Source organism: Hemicordylus capensis, chromosome 2 (assembly GCF_027244095.1).
Source record: "Hemicordylus capensis ecotype Gifberg chromosome 2, rHemCap1.1.pri, whole genome shotgun sequence".
Classification (NCBI taxonomy): domain Eukaryota; kingdom Metazoa; phylum Chordata; class Lepidosauria; order Squamata; family Cordylidae; genus Hemicordylus; species Hemicordylus capensis.
Genome location: NC_069658.1, coordinates 177,849,427 through 177,866,499, shown reverse-complemented (window position 1 = coordinate 177,866,499; position 17,073 = coordinate 177,849,427). Strand labels below are relative to the sequence as shown.

Below are 17,073 nucleotides of genomic sequence, written 5' to 3'. Positions count from 1 at the left end.
TTCAGTGCTCTTGCTGCTGGCTGTTTGTTTGCTCCACCTCTACTCCAGGACTGGAATACAAGCAACATTCAGAAAGCAACATGGCCTGGATCTAGGAATGGATTAACCAAAAACACCACATTAGCCTTTGCAGAGTTGCAGCCTTGGAGAATGAGGATTTTCCTATTTCCAAGCTATTTTCCTACTCTGTGGAATTTTCTGGGATTAAGAATGGTTCCACTGCTTGGTAGGGTTCTAGGGTTGGATTCACAGATGCCAACAGCAAAAAACAACAACAACAACAACAAAACAACTGTTTGCTTCACATGGCAAGCTAGCTGATATCAAGTGCAGTTCTGGCTGCTTTCACCATGCCAATGTAAGCGTTCATCCCTCACAGTGTAGAGAACACTTCCCACAATTGGCCCAGGGCTCCTTCTCAGCACAGCTGCATGTCAAGTGGTTAGTCATGCTGCTCCTTGGATATGAGACTTGGGCCCTCTTTTACCCTGTGGCTTGCATGGTAACCAGAAACATCCCCTGAAAACCCCGAGCCCAGAGACTTACCACCAAATACATCATGGTGTACATAGCGAAGGAGGCGTGGCCAGAGTAAAATGACTTCCTGGAAGACATAAGGTCAGACTTGGTTACAGTAGCACATGGCATTTGCTAGATCATTGTACCGGAAAGTTCAGCTCACAGACTCTGAAAACAGTCTGTTGTGTAACTGACTAGCTAACTTAGCTTCCTGCAGACATGTTTCACTCCACCTACACAATACAGCTTCCCTCTGCTTGACACATCCATGTCTTGTGGCCTTCTGCTTCTCTGCCTTGCGGTCATATGTTGATTCACAGGGAAACCATCCAGGGAAAGTGAGCCACATCTAAGTTTCAATGAATTAAACTGCATTAATTTCAATGGAACTTAGAAGCCCCTCACTTTCACTGGACTTAAGCCTGAAATCCCAGGGAGAGAGGTCTACCTGGCTACAGTGTGCAGGCTGGGCACCAGAATTCTGGAGTTTTGTCTCTGGCTATAGAGCTGGGGAGAAGGGGGAGGGGCTGGTGCCTAGAATTTTAGATCGACAAGGTTCTGCCATACAATATGCGCATTGTTCTCCAAAAGGAGGCCCTCGCTTTGATCCTGCTTATCCACCATCTGCCCTCCCCTCCTTTCATCTTTCTGACTCTAGTCAAGGATAAAGATCTCATCCAGCTGATAGCAAACCCACCCACGTGAGTCAGTCTCTAAGTCCCAGCTATACTTGTGACATCCCAGCCCCAGTCTCCGTGTACTTGAGGAGAGGGACTGTGGCAAAGTTTCTGTATCCTGTGCTTTTAAACACACACACACACACCAGACCCAGCCCCCCAATCCCCACCTTTTATGTGACTGGAGCAGTTCCCTGTTCAGACACAAAGAACTGCCGCCATCATATCTAATCTTGCCCAGGTGAACAGTCTCCATCCTTGACTGCAGACTGATAACTGCAGCTCATCAGCCTTGATGCCTCCACCCTGCTTCAGCCCCACCAGGCGGAGACCCTTTCGGCCTCCCTCTTTCTGATGGAGGGCACTTGCCAGCTTGGCACTAAGCCAGCACTCCCCAGAGCATGCTGGGTAAACTTGGGCTCAAAGAGGACCATGCGATCCCCTGACGGGTCTGGACTCCAGACCCATCAGGGGTCCAAATCTCTTCTCAAGAGTCATACAATGAAGTAAAACACTACAATCAACCCTATGAATCGCATGTCCTCCAAATGATGCAAAATTTAATATAGGCTAAGCTGGTTGCCCTTGTCCACCAGTAAGCGTACTCTGGAAATGGGCCACTGCTTAGTATTTATTTATTGATATTTATTTTACATATTTTTATTTTATAGTAGTATTTGGTTCACAACATTCTGCTTTCTATTTCTGTTCTGCAAAGGAAAAACTATTAATACATTTTGGACCTGTGCTAAAATTTTGAAAAATTCTCAGAAGGAGATCCCATGGCTTGTTTAGAGCTAGGTATTGTTTTTCAGCCCTCTGTGAAATGGGAACAAGAACAACTGATCCCACAGAGTTATTGTGAGAAATGAAACACAGGAAGAGATTTAAAGCGCTTTGATGCAAGGGCCATTAAAGACCATCACACAGCCCCCTTTCCAGTATTCAGAAGTTCATAAAATGCCTCTTGCCCCCACCTCACTTCCCTCATGACCTTAGGCAGGGGCAGGCACCAAGAAGGCTTTCTGTTTTGCTGGGCCAATGAGAACGACAGCAATGGAACTCTGCAATCTGAAATTCTCCTGCCCTCGATTTCATGCACTTGCATGGGGCATACCTGTCAGGCCAAATGCTACTTTACCGGTGTAGCCCAAAACACTGCTACTCCATGCAAACACTTGAGTTGCTTGTTGCTTGAGCTGTTGGGCTGGCCCTGGACCCAGGAGTACACAAGAAATGCCCTGCTGAATGCACCCAAGGCCCATCTCATCCAGCATTGCTTCCTATAGTGCCAAGCCAGATGCCTCTGGAAAGCTCACAAACAGCAGCCATATCGGGACTGGCGGATGAAAGTTTTAATCAGAATGTGGGTGGTTAGGAGGAGACATTTCCGGTTTGATGTATAAAACAATATATGAGATGTTATCTACTATATTTGCTTATTTTTCTTTTTCTACATTCTGTATTTTGCACTCTGTGTTCTTTTTAATATTTTTTTTTTTAAAAAGGAAGCTGCCATATACTGAGTCAGACCATTGGTCCATCTAGCTCAGTATTGTCTACACAGACTGGCAGGAGCTTCTCTAAGGTTGCGGGCAGGAGTCTCCCTCAGCCCTATCTTGGAGATGCCAGGGAGGGAACATGGAACCTTCTGCAATTCCCAGAGTGACCCCATCCCCTGAGGGAAATTTCTTACAGTGCTCCCATTCAAATGCAACCTGCTTGGCAAATGAAACCTGCTTAGCAAAGGGGCCAAACCATGCTTGACAGCCCTCTGCTGTTGCTGGTCTCTAGCACCTGGCACTCAAATAGGTCTTCTGAAAGTAGCTGCAAGAAATATGCAGAGGAAGCTGTCCAGGGCGCATGTTCCAGACATAGTTGTAAAGATTCATAAAGCGAAATAAAACTCTACAATCAAACCTATGAATCACATGGTATGCAATTTCTGAAGCACCATGAGAACCCAGTCTGTTAATCCGTTTCATACAGAAAACCTTATCATGGAGCTTACAGGGTGTAAGTCCCGTGTGAAAAACACAGTAAAAGCATTTCATGCATTCTGTTTCTAAGATGCTTCCTTCTGTTCTGCACATGCTTGGTCAGCAAGCATCTTGCCCCCTGCTAGGGGAGTGGGGAGAAGGCTTTCACAGTACACACCTAGCTTCCTTCTCCTCCGAGATGCCCCCAGTGCAGACGTAGTCCTCCAGGTATCCAGCTGAGCAGTTGATGCGAGTGAAGTTGGGCCGACAGGCAGCCAGGAAGTGTGGGCGGAGGCGGCCCACAGTAATCTTGGCCATGTTGGTGAGCGACTGGCCCACAGTGCAGCCAAAAAGGAAGGCGCCAATTTCCTTGTAGAGTGCGGCCACATATGGGTTGGAGACAATGGAATGTGAATTGTGGGGCAGGTTATGCACGCGGTAGCTTTCACCTAGGGTGATCTGCATTGGAGGAGGGGAAAAAAGTAGTGAAGTTATAGTGAGTCCCACTTTGGAAGACACTCTCCTTGATGGGGTGGGGGTGGAGGCAGTAATTGTTCCATCAGACAAAGAAAAAAAGCAGTTTCTACGCCAGCCAATGTTCCCTCTAACAGAGATTCCCAGATGTTAACTACAACTCCCAGAATCCCCAGCTGCAATGGCTTTTGCATGGGGATTCTGGGAGTTGTAGTCAACGACATCTGGGAATTGCTCTTAGAGGGAACACTGATGCCAGCTAATGAAAACCAAAAAGATTTGCCCTTACTAGCAAACTTCTGTAGAGAATACTGTATGAATTTGCCATGCAAACGTGCTTAAGACGGGGAGGAAATTCTCCACACAGAATAAGCCACAATGCTGGAGAAGGGGATGTGTACTAGGGATGTGCACGAATGGCTCGGGACAGCCGGTGGCGGGGTGGAGAGTGGGTGCATTAAAAAGCAGGTAAGGAGCTCCTTACCTGCTCATCCCCACCTTGCCGCTGTTACGGCAGCAGCACCTGCTCACCAAAACGCAGTGCACAGCTGTGGTGCTGTTCCTTCCCAGCAGCCTCCGTGCAGCGTCAGCACACACATGGCCGTGTGGAGGCTGCAGGGAACAGTGCTGCAGCCACACACTGTGCTTTGGAGAGTGGGCGCCACCACCGGAACCCGGCAGGGTGGAGATGAGCAGGTAAGGAGCTCCTTACCTGCTTTTTAAGGGAACCACTCCCCGAACCAGTTTGGTGCTTCCCAGAGGCGGCACTGAACTGGCTCGTGCACATCCCTAATGTGTACTGCACAGCTCTGTTGCCAGATTTGGCTTTTTTAAAGCCAACTTTTGGGTTACGACCCATTTGACTCACGAGTATACCCCTTAGGTTTTGGCCACACTGAAATTTCATCCTGGCTGGAGAAAAACACAGCAAAGTACAGGGATTTAGTGCTAATGGGTGTGAGATGTCGGCTCAAGAACTCAGTAAGGTGCATTGGGTCACAGGAGGTGTGTTGCTCTTAAGACCTGATGAAGGAAATCAGCAAGCGAACTTCTTCCCCATGTAATTCACCCTCTGAGGATTATGCAAAGAGGTGTAGTGTGGCCAGATGCAGAGTACAATGCATTACTCAGAGGGCAAGAGCACTAGCTTCTTCCCCGCAAAAACTCACCGCTAGAGAGGCTACAAGGATCCCCACGGAGATGAGCACAGTGTCAGAGACGGTCTCAGCACGCTGTAGCGGGTAGCTGATGCTGCTGTCATTGCAGAAGAAGCCACGGCGCATGGGGGTGACGAGGCCAACCTCACAGATGAAGAACGGGATGGAGGCTGCAGCAATGGGGCAGAATGAGAGGGGCAGGGGTGAGCCATGAAAAGGTTACAGTTCTGAGGCCACCCTGATCCGGTGGCAAAACTGGAGAACAAAAATAGCACAGAACCAGAGTAATACAGACACATCAAGGCTGGCTCCCAGTTTATCGTTGCACTCTCAGCATGACCAAGAGACAAAGCCCAGGAGGAGGTTGTATGTGATTCTTAATGGCTGAGGTCATAAGGGACAGGAAGCCGATCTACCCCACCCCACCCGCTGTTTCCGAGCGTACCACTTTACTTTCTCCCATTTAACGGGTGAATGGCTACAGTTCGTCCCTAGGAGGAAATGTCAAGTACTGCATTGGGAAATACTTTGAGGGGATGGAGAGAGCGGTGAGGATCAGGCCTGCCCTCCACTCCTGAAACTGCCTGACACCGAGCCAGACCATTGGTTCAATTAAGTTCAGTATTGTCTACACCAGGGTTTCTTAACCTTGGGCCCCCAGATGTTGTTGGACTACATCTCCCAGAATCCCCAAGCAAAAGCCATTGCAGCTGAGGATTCTGGGAGTTGCAGTCCAACAACATCTGGGGAGCCAAGGTTAAGAAGCCCTGGTCTACACTGACCAGCAGTGGTTCTTCAGGGTTTTAAGCAACGTCGCTCTCAGCCCTACCTGGAGATGCCAGGAACTGAACCTGGGACCTTCTGAATGCCACACATGTGCTCTACCACTGAGCTACAGCCCCTGACAGGGATTCCATGGGGAAGAGGATGCTATGTAACACTGTCCAGAGAGTTCCCAGAAATGCACTGTACACACCAGCTGTCTTTGCAGTATTTAAGGCTCGCCTCCACCCCCCCCCACACACAGACTGAGCCCTTTCTCACGATCAGTGAGAAAGGGCTCTGATCTGCAGGGGGGGAAAGCCTTAAAATGCTTCCCTCCCCAGCAGATGATCGAGGGCTCCTTCCGGGATGGCCCACCCAGACGATTGCCAGCTACTGCTGACAGCATGGAGTGTCGGGGGCTGGGATAAGTCTTCCCAGCTCATTACAGAAGTCCTATAATGCATCTCGCAAGAGCACAGTGCATTACAGGGATGCTCATGGCACTGGCTGGGAGGCTATTCGTGTGTAGGTGCTACACTGAGAAATGCAGAACTGACACACAAGCACGAAGCCCAGTTTAAAAGTGCCCTAGCACCCCAAACCTGGTGTCAAGTGCCGGGCTCCCTAAGTGGGTTTGCCGCCACACCACTGCTGGGAGTTGCGCGGCTCCCAGCGATTCACACATGCTGGCAAAACTGGGCTGGGCTTCCTTAGCCCAGTTTTGCCTGCGTATGTGAATAGCCCCACTGTCTGTCTTAATGATGGGTATGTTGCTAGTCAATAAAGCAGTACAGTACTTAGGTATATAGCACATTTCCTGCATAAAAGTGGTTTAGATACATTATCTCAGCAATCCTTACAATACCCCTGTAAAGGAGGCCAGTATTATGACCCTCAGATTGCAGATGGTGGGAGGCTGGAGCTGAAGGAAATAGCGGCTTGCCTAAGGCCCACCAGTGAGTTTTTAGCAAAGACAGGATTTCAACCAGGGTTTTCCCAATTCACAGCTTTCACTTAGGTAGAAGCTCCACCTCCTGCCTTAACAAAATTTGTTAGCCCTTTTATGGCTTCTGGGATGGCACTTGGCATAACACAGTTCCAGAATTATTTCCACAGCCAATGGAGCAAGACTTCTAAAAAAATTTTTTTTAAAGATGAAAGCCAAGATTAATCCTCAGGATGCCTCAGATATCAATGTTACACATATGTGGCATACTTCACCATTCCCTTTGGAATACTTTGGCTTTCCCTGCCTTCCGGGATAGAGTGATAAACTCCAATTTCTAAGCCAGCTGCCTCCATGACCCATACTGGAATCTTCACTCACAGCTAACCAGGCAGATGTAATATTTTCTGAGCAGCAGGCATGGTTTGGAAGCAACCTCATTGCATTCAGCTCAAGCACACCTTTCCTCTCTAGGGTCTGATGAAAAAGTGGTTCTGATGAAAAAGTGGTTCTTCAACTCTGATGAAAAAGTGGTTCTGCAACCTTGCAGCAGAAGCCAGCTGTTCACAGCACCAATTGACTCTTTCCTTCCTGCACACAGAAACACCGCGACACACTCTCCAAACTTGCAGCCCAGTGGGTTTATATTATCCTATGTGCTGGGAATGCCCAGGAGAGAAAGAGGTTTGGTTTACGGTCCTTGTAAAATGTGGAAACATATTACAACCTGCATAGTGTTACATATTACAATACCCAAGGATCCAAAATTGGTTCCTTTGCACGTCTTGGAACCAGAAGGAGTCAACTGTACTAGCATAAGGTTTTGATTTGAAGTTTATTTTAGTAGCCAAAATTGTTAGGGGAAACAAATGGAAGAACTGGATTTCACTTGTCTTACAAAAAGTTAGTATAATTTGAGAACTTTTACTATGGTCAAACTTGCTTCTCAGATTAATAAAAAGAGAAATCCTGAGTGTTCAGGTACCATTTTTGAATGTCTTGAGTTCCCTTTCCCCCCTCTCTAGAGAAACAGGAAGGGGAAAATAAAGTTCTGTCAATATTAAGGTATTTCACTGTACTACATTTTGGTGTAGTACACCAAAATGTACTACACAGCGCAGCAGCGATATAGGAAGATGCTGAAAGGCATCATCTCATACTGCCTGGGAGGAGGCAATGGTAAACACTTCCTGTATTCTACCAAAGAAAACCACAAGGCTCTGGGATTGCCAGGAGTCGACACTGACTCAGCAGCACAGCTTTACCTTTACATTTTGGTGAGTGTTTTGATTTTTTGGGTTTGTTTTAGTATGTGTATATTATTTTGTACTGTAATCATTTGAGTTTCAATAAATGTACTAAAAAGCAAATTTTAAAAGTGGGGGCAACTTTAGTGATCAAATGATAAACCAGCTGTAGCACCTTTCATTCCTCCAGGCCAGGTACGAGTTTTTAAAATACAAACTTTAGCAGGTTGAAGCTGCTCTTCCATTTGTTAGTGTTAAACCTATTCACCATGTTTGGGCCCAGAAAAACTTGGCTGCAGGGAAAAGGGCAACCAATTAGTTTCCATTAGAAACTATAGGCCAGCCTGGTGTAGTGGTTAGAGTGCTGGCCTAGGACCGGGGAGACCCGAGTTCAAATCCCCATTCAGCCATAATACTAGCTGGGTGACTCTGGGCCAGTCACTTCTCTCTCAGCCTAACCTACTTCACAGGGTTGTTGTGAGGAGAAATTCAAGTATGTAGTACACCGCTTTGAGCTCCTTGGAAGAAGAGCGGGATATAAATGTAAATAAATAAATAAATAATAGTAATAATAATAATAGAAAGACTTCTGCAAGCCAGCTATGGCAAGAAAGCTGATCCTACCCAATGGGATGAGCATAATGCTACAAAAACACAACTTAGCTCTGAAGTGAAAAATGGCTGCAGGTAGCCAACCCCATCCCCAGACCAGAGAAACAGATTTCTCCCTTTCACTCCAGCAGCCGCCCTGGGAGGACAAGTGATATTTGCCACATACGGGAGACTGGAATGTGAAACCACGCATCGGAGCCCTGGGGCATGGGACAAGGTGTTCCAAGTACAGCTTTTTCTATGCAAGAGTTTTGGCATGCATTTCCTGGGACACGACATGTCCCAATTTTAAGGCTTGACACACAGAGTCCCCGCCCCATGCAGGGGGATATTCCAGTTACCACACCTAAGGCCTTCCCAATGCAAGATTTTGGAATTTGGGAAGACTTCTGGAAATGATCCAATCTACTTGGGCAAATGGGAATGCTTCTACAAAATGATGAGCCATGTAAACACCCCCCCCCCCCGCCCCCGGCAGCTAAAGCTGCTAGACCCTCTTTGTTGATTGTCCCCAAGATCTGGTTTTCAGAGATATACTGCCTCTGAACATGAAGGTTCTATTTTGCATCATGGTCAGTAGCTATTACTCGACCTGTCCTCCATGAATGTGTCTTAAGGAATGTTTGGTTTTCATGGAGTGAAGTTTATAAGCCATCCTGTGCATGACAATGCCCACCAAGGCATTGTTAATATTGTATATTCTGGAATAGAGAGGATAGAAAACCTTAGCTTGTGTTAGGAAGCAGTTTATTGTAAAAAAAAAAAAAAAGGAACAAAAATGCTGGAGGCCAATCCATTTTGGATTCCTTCTTTAGGAACAACTCAGTGTATCTATTTCCATGGCAAGATATCATTGGTTTTGGACTCCACCTGCCGTATAAATAGGAGAGGGTCACTATGTGCTGCTAACACTTCTGTGCAAGCAAACCACCAGCTTCTAATATACAATGAAGACACAACCGGCTCCTTTCCTTGGCAGCTGTGCAGATATCCCAGCAGGGGGTGCTAAGAGTGCAACAAGAGAGGAAGTGTGGTACAATGGTGAGTGTGAGGCTTGGACAGGAGAAACCAGAATCCAAGTTCAAACCCCTTTCTTGGCCACGAAGCTCACTGCAAGGGTCTGTGGCCAGTCACTTTCTTTCAGCCTAACTCTGTCTCACACGTGCTGGAGGAAGAGCAGGATACAAGTAGTAAGTAAGAAGCAGGGATACTGCTGGAGTGCAGCCATCTCTGTGGCCTAGCAAAGGGCACACTCACCAGGTCAGGTTGCACAGACAGCTGGGGCACAGGAGCCGCCAAGGCGGAGAATGCCACAGGCCAAGACAATCAGGGGTTCTCTGTCAGCCACCTAAGCCTGGAGGGGACAGCTGGGCTGGGAACAGGCATCCATGGACTTGATGACTAGCCTCTCTCTCAGGCTCTCTGAGAAAGCTCCAGTTTGCCAATGGAATCTGTTGGAATCCAGCCACTTTGCCCTTCTCCGGGACAGCAAGATATGTGTGTGTGTGTGTGTGTGTGTGTGTGTGTGTGTGTGTGTGTGTGTGGCAGGCTATATATAGACAGAAAAGCAACCAACACACACACACACACACACACCCCGACCAGAGCCAGGGCCGAGATCAGTGCCTGGTCTACGCTACCCAGAGATGTCAAGAGAAACATGAACTGGACCCTGTTCCCTCCATCTACTAGAGCACGTTCCCCGCATGGAAAGTAAGATCGTGAATCCGCTCTCATTTGGGGTGGGATCGTGTTAGGGATGGGGTCACACATATGACCTTGATTTTGTTTTGATTTTCACAGGTATGACCTTGATTTTGTGCACCTGCGGGAACAGATGCAGGCCGCCTTACAACAGCCACAGGTCCTTTTGAACCATACAGGTGAGAAGTATACAAAAGCACACATCACAACTTGCAAGCGTGCAAGCAGGCTAGCATATCAGTGCTATACTCCCTTTAAGTGTTATAAGAATTATGATTATTCAGATTAGGGGCTTGCAACTGGGGGCACTAATACCCCTAGGGGTACTTGAAGGGCTCCCAGAGGATACGACTCAGAGCTCTCCTGCCTCCCCATGCTGCAGCTGTGCTATTCGTTCCCCATCTGAGAGTCGCTGGCTTCAAGCCCACATGTCTGCTACAGAGGGGGAGGGAGGAGGGCGAAGAGCCTCCCCTTCTACTCTTGATTGGCTGGCTACATTCTGAAGTGCTGCATACCTCTCCCCTCAGCTTGACTGACAGGTTGCAGAAAGTGAGCACCGAGTACTCCCATTGAAACTAATGAAACAAGTAAACTTGACCCATTAATTTCACCAATACAGTTTATGGGTTTATTGGTGTGTGGGCCAGTGACTGTAGTAGCCTGTCTTCCTAACAGTAACACTTAAATGTGTTTTTTTTAATGTATACAATACTGTATACATACATACATACACACACATTTAAATGTTACCGTTATGAGATGGGCTACTCCAGTCTCTGATTTACACCCAGATCCAGCCATTCAAAATCGGTCTTAAATTAATGGGATAAGTACTTATTAATTTCAATGGCAGTACTCACAAGTAAAGCCACCTAATGGCGCAGCAGGGAAATGACTTGATCAGCAAGCCAGAGGTTGCTGGTTCGAATCCCTGCCAGTATGTTTCCCAGACTATGAGAAACACCAGTATTAGGCAGCAGCTATATAAGAAGGTGCTGAAAGGCATCATCTCATACTGTGCGGGAGATGGCAATGGCAAGCCCCACCTGTATTCTTCTACCAAAGACAACCACAGGGCTCTGTGGGCACCAGGAGTCGACAGCACACTTTACCTTTACTCACGAGTAACTTAATGTGGATGTAAGCCGGTGACTGGAGCAGTCTGCCACATAACCATAGCATTTAAAATTGTTATGGTTATGTGTACACTCTCTCTCTGGGGTACCCAAGATGAAGGGTTGGAACAGAGGGGGTACATCTGTTTTAAAAGGTTGGGAACCCCTGCTTTAGATGCTAACTCATTTGATGCTCTCTACTTTTATTCTTTGTAAAGAAAGAACAAGTCTTGCTTGCCAGCTTACAATCAGCTTTCCAGGGTCTTACAACAGACCCCTGCGGGAGTCCCCCACCCCCACCCCCACCCCCACCCCCGCCCCGTGCCCCTAGCTCCACCTTATATGGTGCCACAGCCTTCCCGTACATAGAGATTCCCTGGCACTTGGAGAGGGCTATTAATATACATGTTCTTGGCTGCACTGAGGCATTTCCACTGGTTTTCTTGGCTGGCTGCCCAGAGCCAAGGGCTCAGGTGTTGTGGTCAGCCTGGCAGAGGCCCGCTGGGGTTGGAGAGGAAAGGCCTGGCCATGTTGCAGGGCCTGGGGCACTCGGTGCCAGGGTTCTGTGGCACCCCACAGGAATGCAATTGATGCATGGGGTGGCTTGCCACCACCGGGCACGGCTCGCTGCAGATTCTGAAGTGCCATTCGTTGCCTTGCCTGGCTCTCACACTGAACACACTGCACGGCTGCAAAGCCCCGAGACCACACCGCTGCATTGTTCCCACCCTCACGAGGCAGCTGCACGGGAGAGCTCTGGCCCCTGCATGGAGCTGCTTCCTGAGGAGGGCCCCATACCAGGCCCTGAGTGACACTCCTCGGGCGCTGATCCACAGGGTGTTGCTTCTGGCCTGTGAAACAGGCAGCAACCTGCCTGCCAGCCTGCCTGGCCCCCTCCCACAGCAACATCCAAGAGAGCAAGACTCAGCCTGTGATCTCTCCCCAGCTCAGGGGGGGAGGAGGAGGAGGAGGAACTCGCAGAAGCAAAGAGTGGGCTGGGATCAGTTAGGAATCGTGTTTTGTGGGGTGTGTGCACGCGCGCTTTCATCCATCAGTTACTAAATGATGAGGGGAGGAAGGAGAGTAATGAGACACTGTGGAGCAATCTGCGATAGCAGAACCCTTCCATGTAAGGAGAGCTCAGATACTGGAAAGGGTGCGGGGGGAGGGGGAGAGAGATGGGAGATGATCAATTGTGTATTTTTAAATGTTGTAAGTCTAATATATAGGAACATGGGAAGCTGCCATATACTGAGTCAGACCCTTGGTCCATCCAGCTCAGTATTGTCTACCCAGACTGGCAGCAGCTTCTCCAAGGTTGCAGGCAGGAATCTCTCTCAGCACTTTCTTGGAGATGCCAGGGAGGGAACTTGGAACCTTCTGCTCTTCCCAGAATGGCTCCATCCCCTGAGGGGAATATCTGACAGTGCTCACACACCAAGTCTCCCATTCATATACAGCCAGGGTGGACCCTGCTCAGCTAAGGGGACAAAGTCATGCTTGTTACCACAAGACCAGCTCTCCTCTCCTAAAAGAATGGTTAAATGGTAATACATACAATTTCTGCAAGAATGAAACATGTAGGATCACATGTTTACATGTGCATGTTCTGCATGAATACAGGAACAGAAGCTGCCATATACTGAGTCAGACCATAGGTCCATCTAGCTCTGTATTGCTTTCACAGACTGGCAGCAGTTTCTCCAAGGTTGCAGGAAGGAATCTCTCTCAGCCCTATCTTGGCGATGCCAGGAAGGAAACTTGGGACCAGCTCGCCTCTACATAAAGTTGAAGGGAGGCCAAAAGGAAGACAAGTCCACATAAGAAGAGCCTTGCTGGATCAGGCCCAAGGTCTATCTATCTAGTCCAGCATCCCATTTCCCACAATGGCCAACCAGATGCCTCTGGAAAGCCCACAAGCAGGAAATGAAGACATGCCTCTCACCGGCCCTTACTCCCCTGCAAATTGTGCTTGGAGGCATCCTGCCTCTGAACTTATAGCCATCAAGCCTAGTAGCCATTGGTAGACTTGTCCTCCATGAATCTGTCTAAGCCCCACTTAAAACCATCCAAGCTGCTAGTCATCACCCCATCCCATGGCAGAGAATTCTATCGATTAATTCGATTCCATAGATTAATAGTTGCCTGTCTGATTTAATAGTTTGTCTGTTTTTCATCTTGCTGTTGCTCCTCTGCAACTAATACATAGCAGGACTAGAGACCTGTGGCAAGCAGTGGCTAAGGCGGGGTCAGGGAAAGCTGGGTCTCACACCAGAACCATCCTACTCTAGGAGTCAAGTCTCACAATCAGTGAGACTCGCCAGAAGGGGGTTTGAGGGGAAAGTGGGCTTAGCCCACTCTCCCCGCAGATGATCATACAGTCTGCCCTGGGCAGCTGGATCGACCGCCCACATGACTGCCGGCTCCATCACGGTGCAGGTGGAGGCTGCGGGGATCGGGGGCTGCACACCCCCTGGAAGGCCCAGTATGCGAGTATGCGGGGCATCCTGGAGAGACCCCCAGGGCCGGGAGGCTTGTTTCAGCCTCCCGGTGGGGGTCTCTTCATGTGTTGCCGCGGTGTGGAAATACACAATCCAAAAAACGGGGTTAGCGGAGTGCTCACTCCGCTGACCCCATTTAAGGGGAGGGGTATTTCAGCGCGTCACCCGCTTTGGAGAAACCAGGCTCGCCTGCGAGCCCAGTGGTTCTCATGCTTGGCAGAAATCAGGCTAGGTTCCCTTAGCCCGATTTTGGCCGATCGTGAGAATCGCCTCTATATATTCTTGCTCCTTGCAATGAGCCATTGGGGGAAAAGAAACTATTTTCTCTTCCTGGGTTCTGACATGGCTCTATCACCTACTGTTTCTCACTGGCCTGGCTGGGCTGTAAATGCCTCTGGGTCAGGCAATAGGTCTTTGCTGGGGTAGCATTCAGATTCTGGCCTTATCTGCAGCCCTCTAGAGTCTCTTTATGGGAGCCCCTCTACTTGTCAGCCAATCTGCTCACTATTCAGTCTTCCTCCCACCTCCCACCTGTAGGATCCACAGGGAAGAGTTGTGGTATGCAAGGACAAGGCAGTGTAGTCAAATCAGGAATATTAATAGATTAATAAAGTCCTCCAAACCTGCCTGGGCTTTGAATGACCTGGGGGAAGGGCTGTAATTCAGAGGTAGAGCACATGTTCTGCATGTGCAAAATTATCCCAAATTCAATCCCTGCTATCTTCATGTAAGGCTGGGAAAGACCCCTGTCTGAAACCTATGGAATTATGTGCCACAGGATGTGGTGATGGCCACTAGCTTGGATGGCTTGAAAAAGGGCTTAGACAAAGTCATGGAGGACATGGCTACAGGCTACCTCCAGCCTCGGAGTCAAGATGCCTCTCAATACCAGTTGCAGGGGAGCAACAGCAGGAGAGAGGGTAAGCCCTCACCCCCTGCCTGTGGGCTTCTCAGAGGCATCTGGTGGGCCACTGTGTGAAACAGGATGCTGGACTAGATAGGCCTTAGGCCTGATCCAGCGGGGGTGCTCTTATATTCTTAACCCTGCAGACTTGTTACCAGTCAGACAATATGGAGCTGGAGGAACCAGTGCTCCGATTTGGGATAAAGCAGTTTCATATGATCTGCTAATAAATAACAATAACAACAACAACAACAACAACTTGAAGAAAGAAACAGAGTGTTTAATACTGGCTGTGCAAGAACAGGCACTAAGAACAAATGCAATAAGAGCAAAAGTTGAAAAATCAACCACAAACAGCAAGTGCCACCTTTGTAAAGAAGCAGATGAAACAGTGGACCACCTAATCAGCTGTTGTCAAAAGATCACACAGACTGACTACAAACAAAGGCATGACAAGGTAGCAGGGATGATACACTGGAACATCTGCAAAAAATACAAGCTACCTGTAGCCAAAAATTGGTGGGACCATCAAATTGAAAAAGTTGAAGAAAATGAAGATGTAAAAATATTATGGGACTTCCGACTACAAACAGACCAACATCTGCCACACAATACACCAGATATAACTGTAGTCAAGAAGAAAGAAAAACAAGTTAAAATAATCGACATAGCAACAATACCAGGTGATAGCAGAATAGAAGAAAAAGACATAGAAAAAATCACCAAATACAAAGATCTACAAATTGAAATTGAAAGGCTGTGGCAGAAAAAGACCCAAATAATCCCAGTGGTCACTGGCACCCTGGGTGCAGTTCCAAAAGACCTTGAAGAGCACCTCAACACCATAGGGGCCACAGAAATCACCATCAGCCAATTCCAAAAAGCAGCTTTACTGGGAACAGCCTATATTCTGCGACAATATCTATAACAATTGACAATAAAATTCAGCCATCCCAGGTCTTGGGAAGGACTCGATGTTTGGATAAAACAAACCAGTCAATAACACCTGTCTGACTGTGTAAACCAAATATAATAATACCAGGTGATAGCAGAATAGAAGAAAAAGAAATAGAAAAAAACAACAAGATACAAAGATCTACAAATTGAAATTGAAAGGCTGTGGCAAAAACAGACCAAAATAATCCCAGTAGTAATTGGCGCCCTAGGTGCAATTCCAAAACAACTTGAAGAGCACCTCAACACCATAGGGGCCACAGAAATCACCACCAGCCAATTACAAAAAGCAACTTTACTGGGAACAGCCTATATTCACGACGATATCTATAATAATAACAGCAGCAACAATATTGATAATAAAATTCAGGCATCCCAGGTCCTTAGGAAGGACTCAATGTCTGGATAAAACAAACAAGTCAATAGCACTTGTCTGACTGTGTAAACAAAAATAATATTTTTATTCGATTTCATGCCTTCCTTCCACCTGCACTTGTTTCAAAGACACTACACACACACTTTTTTAAAAAAAGAAAAGTTTACCAATTGCTGGTATGTAGTGGATGGGGGGGTGCCCTAAGAGGAAAAGCTAAAGTGTTTGCAGCTTTTTGCTAAGAAAAATAGACAACTAGGGGTGTGTGAGGCAATAGATGTTTACAAAATTTGGCATGGTAGATAAAGTGGACCACTCTCCAGTAATACAGTATTAAAATTCAGGATTACTCAATGAAACTGATTGGTGGAAGACTCAAGGCAGGCAGGAGTATGTACTTCTTCACACAGCACATTATTCCTGTATGGAATGCACTGCCTCAAGGTGTGGCAACTGACCACTAGCTTAGATGGCTTTAGAAGGTAATTAGGTTCATGGAGGATAGGTCTTATCAGTGACCATTAGGCCATTTAGCAGGAATGCCTAAATGGAGCCTTCAGGTTTAGAGGCAGTATCTATTGCCTTTGTGGTCTGTTTGTAGGGTTCAGTGAGGCATCTGGCTGGCCAGTTAGTCACAAAATGGCTTACAGAAATCTTTAGTAAGGGGGTGCCTATGGTAAGAGCATCTTGTCTCTGCAGAGAGGGGACCACTCCCTCACGAAACATAAAACCAGCGTGCCTATTTTCATCGAACATATGTTGGAGAGTATGACTATCGTTTCTATCTCTGTGCCGTTTATGAACAATCTATTCCAAGTTTCTAGCTGGTATGCAAGATAGCTAGCCCATTTTAGAATAGACGGACTTGGGTCTTATACAGAACTGGGAGAACACACATGCCCTCCCCACTCACTGATTAACATGGGGGCACAATCCGCTGAGAAATTCTTCAGGACAAGCCCCCATGAACTGAATGTGAACTGCACAGAACAGAGTGGACTGCACTCCTTCAAGGGTCCCCTTGGGTCAGACCTCTCCCCCATACACTCTGCCGCACTTAATGGCTCTGAAACTCACCCTGCAGTTGTGGTGACCTCTGAGCTGACCCTTAAAATGACTTGCCAGTTTGGACCCATAGAGGAGAGA

General features: G+C 47.6%; 1 protein-coding gene and 1 long non-coding RNA gene across 3 annotated transcripts in view; one reads left to right on the top strand and one right to left on the bottom strand.

Moving 5' to 3' along the window:
- LOC128346256 (phospholipid phosphatase 3-like) overlaps nucleotides 1–17,073 on the bottom strand; it is a 34,955-nt gene that overhangs the window by 8,136 nt on the left and 9,746 nt on the right. For both annotated transcript variants that reach the window (XM_053299342.1, XM_053299343.1), the window contains exons 2-4: nucleotides 4,819–4,976; nucleotides 3,354–3,634; nucleotides 547–604 (exon numbers count right to left, since the gene is read on the bottom strand). In XM_053299342.1, the coding sequence (XP_053155317.1) occupies nucleotides 547–604; nucleotides 3,354–3,634; nucleotides 4,819–4,976 (497 nt within the window). The remainder of the gene's footprint in view (nucleotides 1–546; nucleotides 605–3,353; nucleotides 3,635–4,818; nucleotides 4,977–17,073) is intronic.
- LOC128346258 (uncharacterized) lies at nucleotides 9,973–16,008 on the top strand. The gene is made up of 3 exons (XR_008316864.1): nucleotides 9,973–10,089; nucleotides 10,180–10,259; nucleotides 12,883–16,008. It is a non-coding gene; the product is annotated as an uncharacterized LOC128346258 (long non-coding RNA).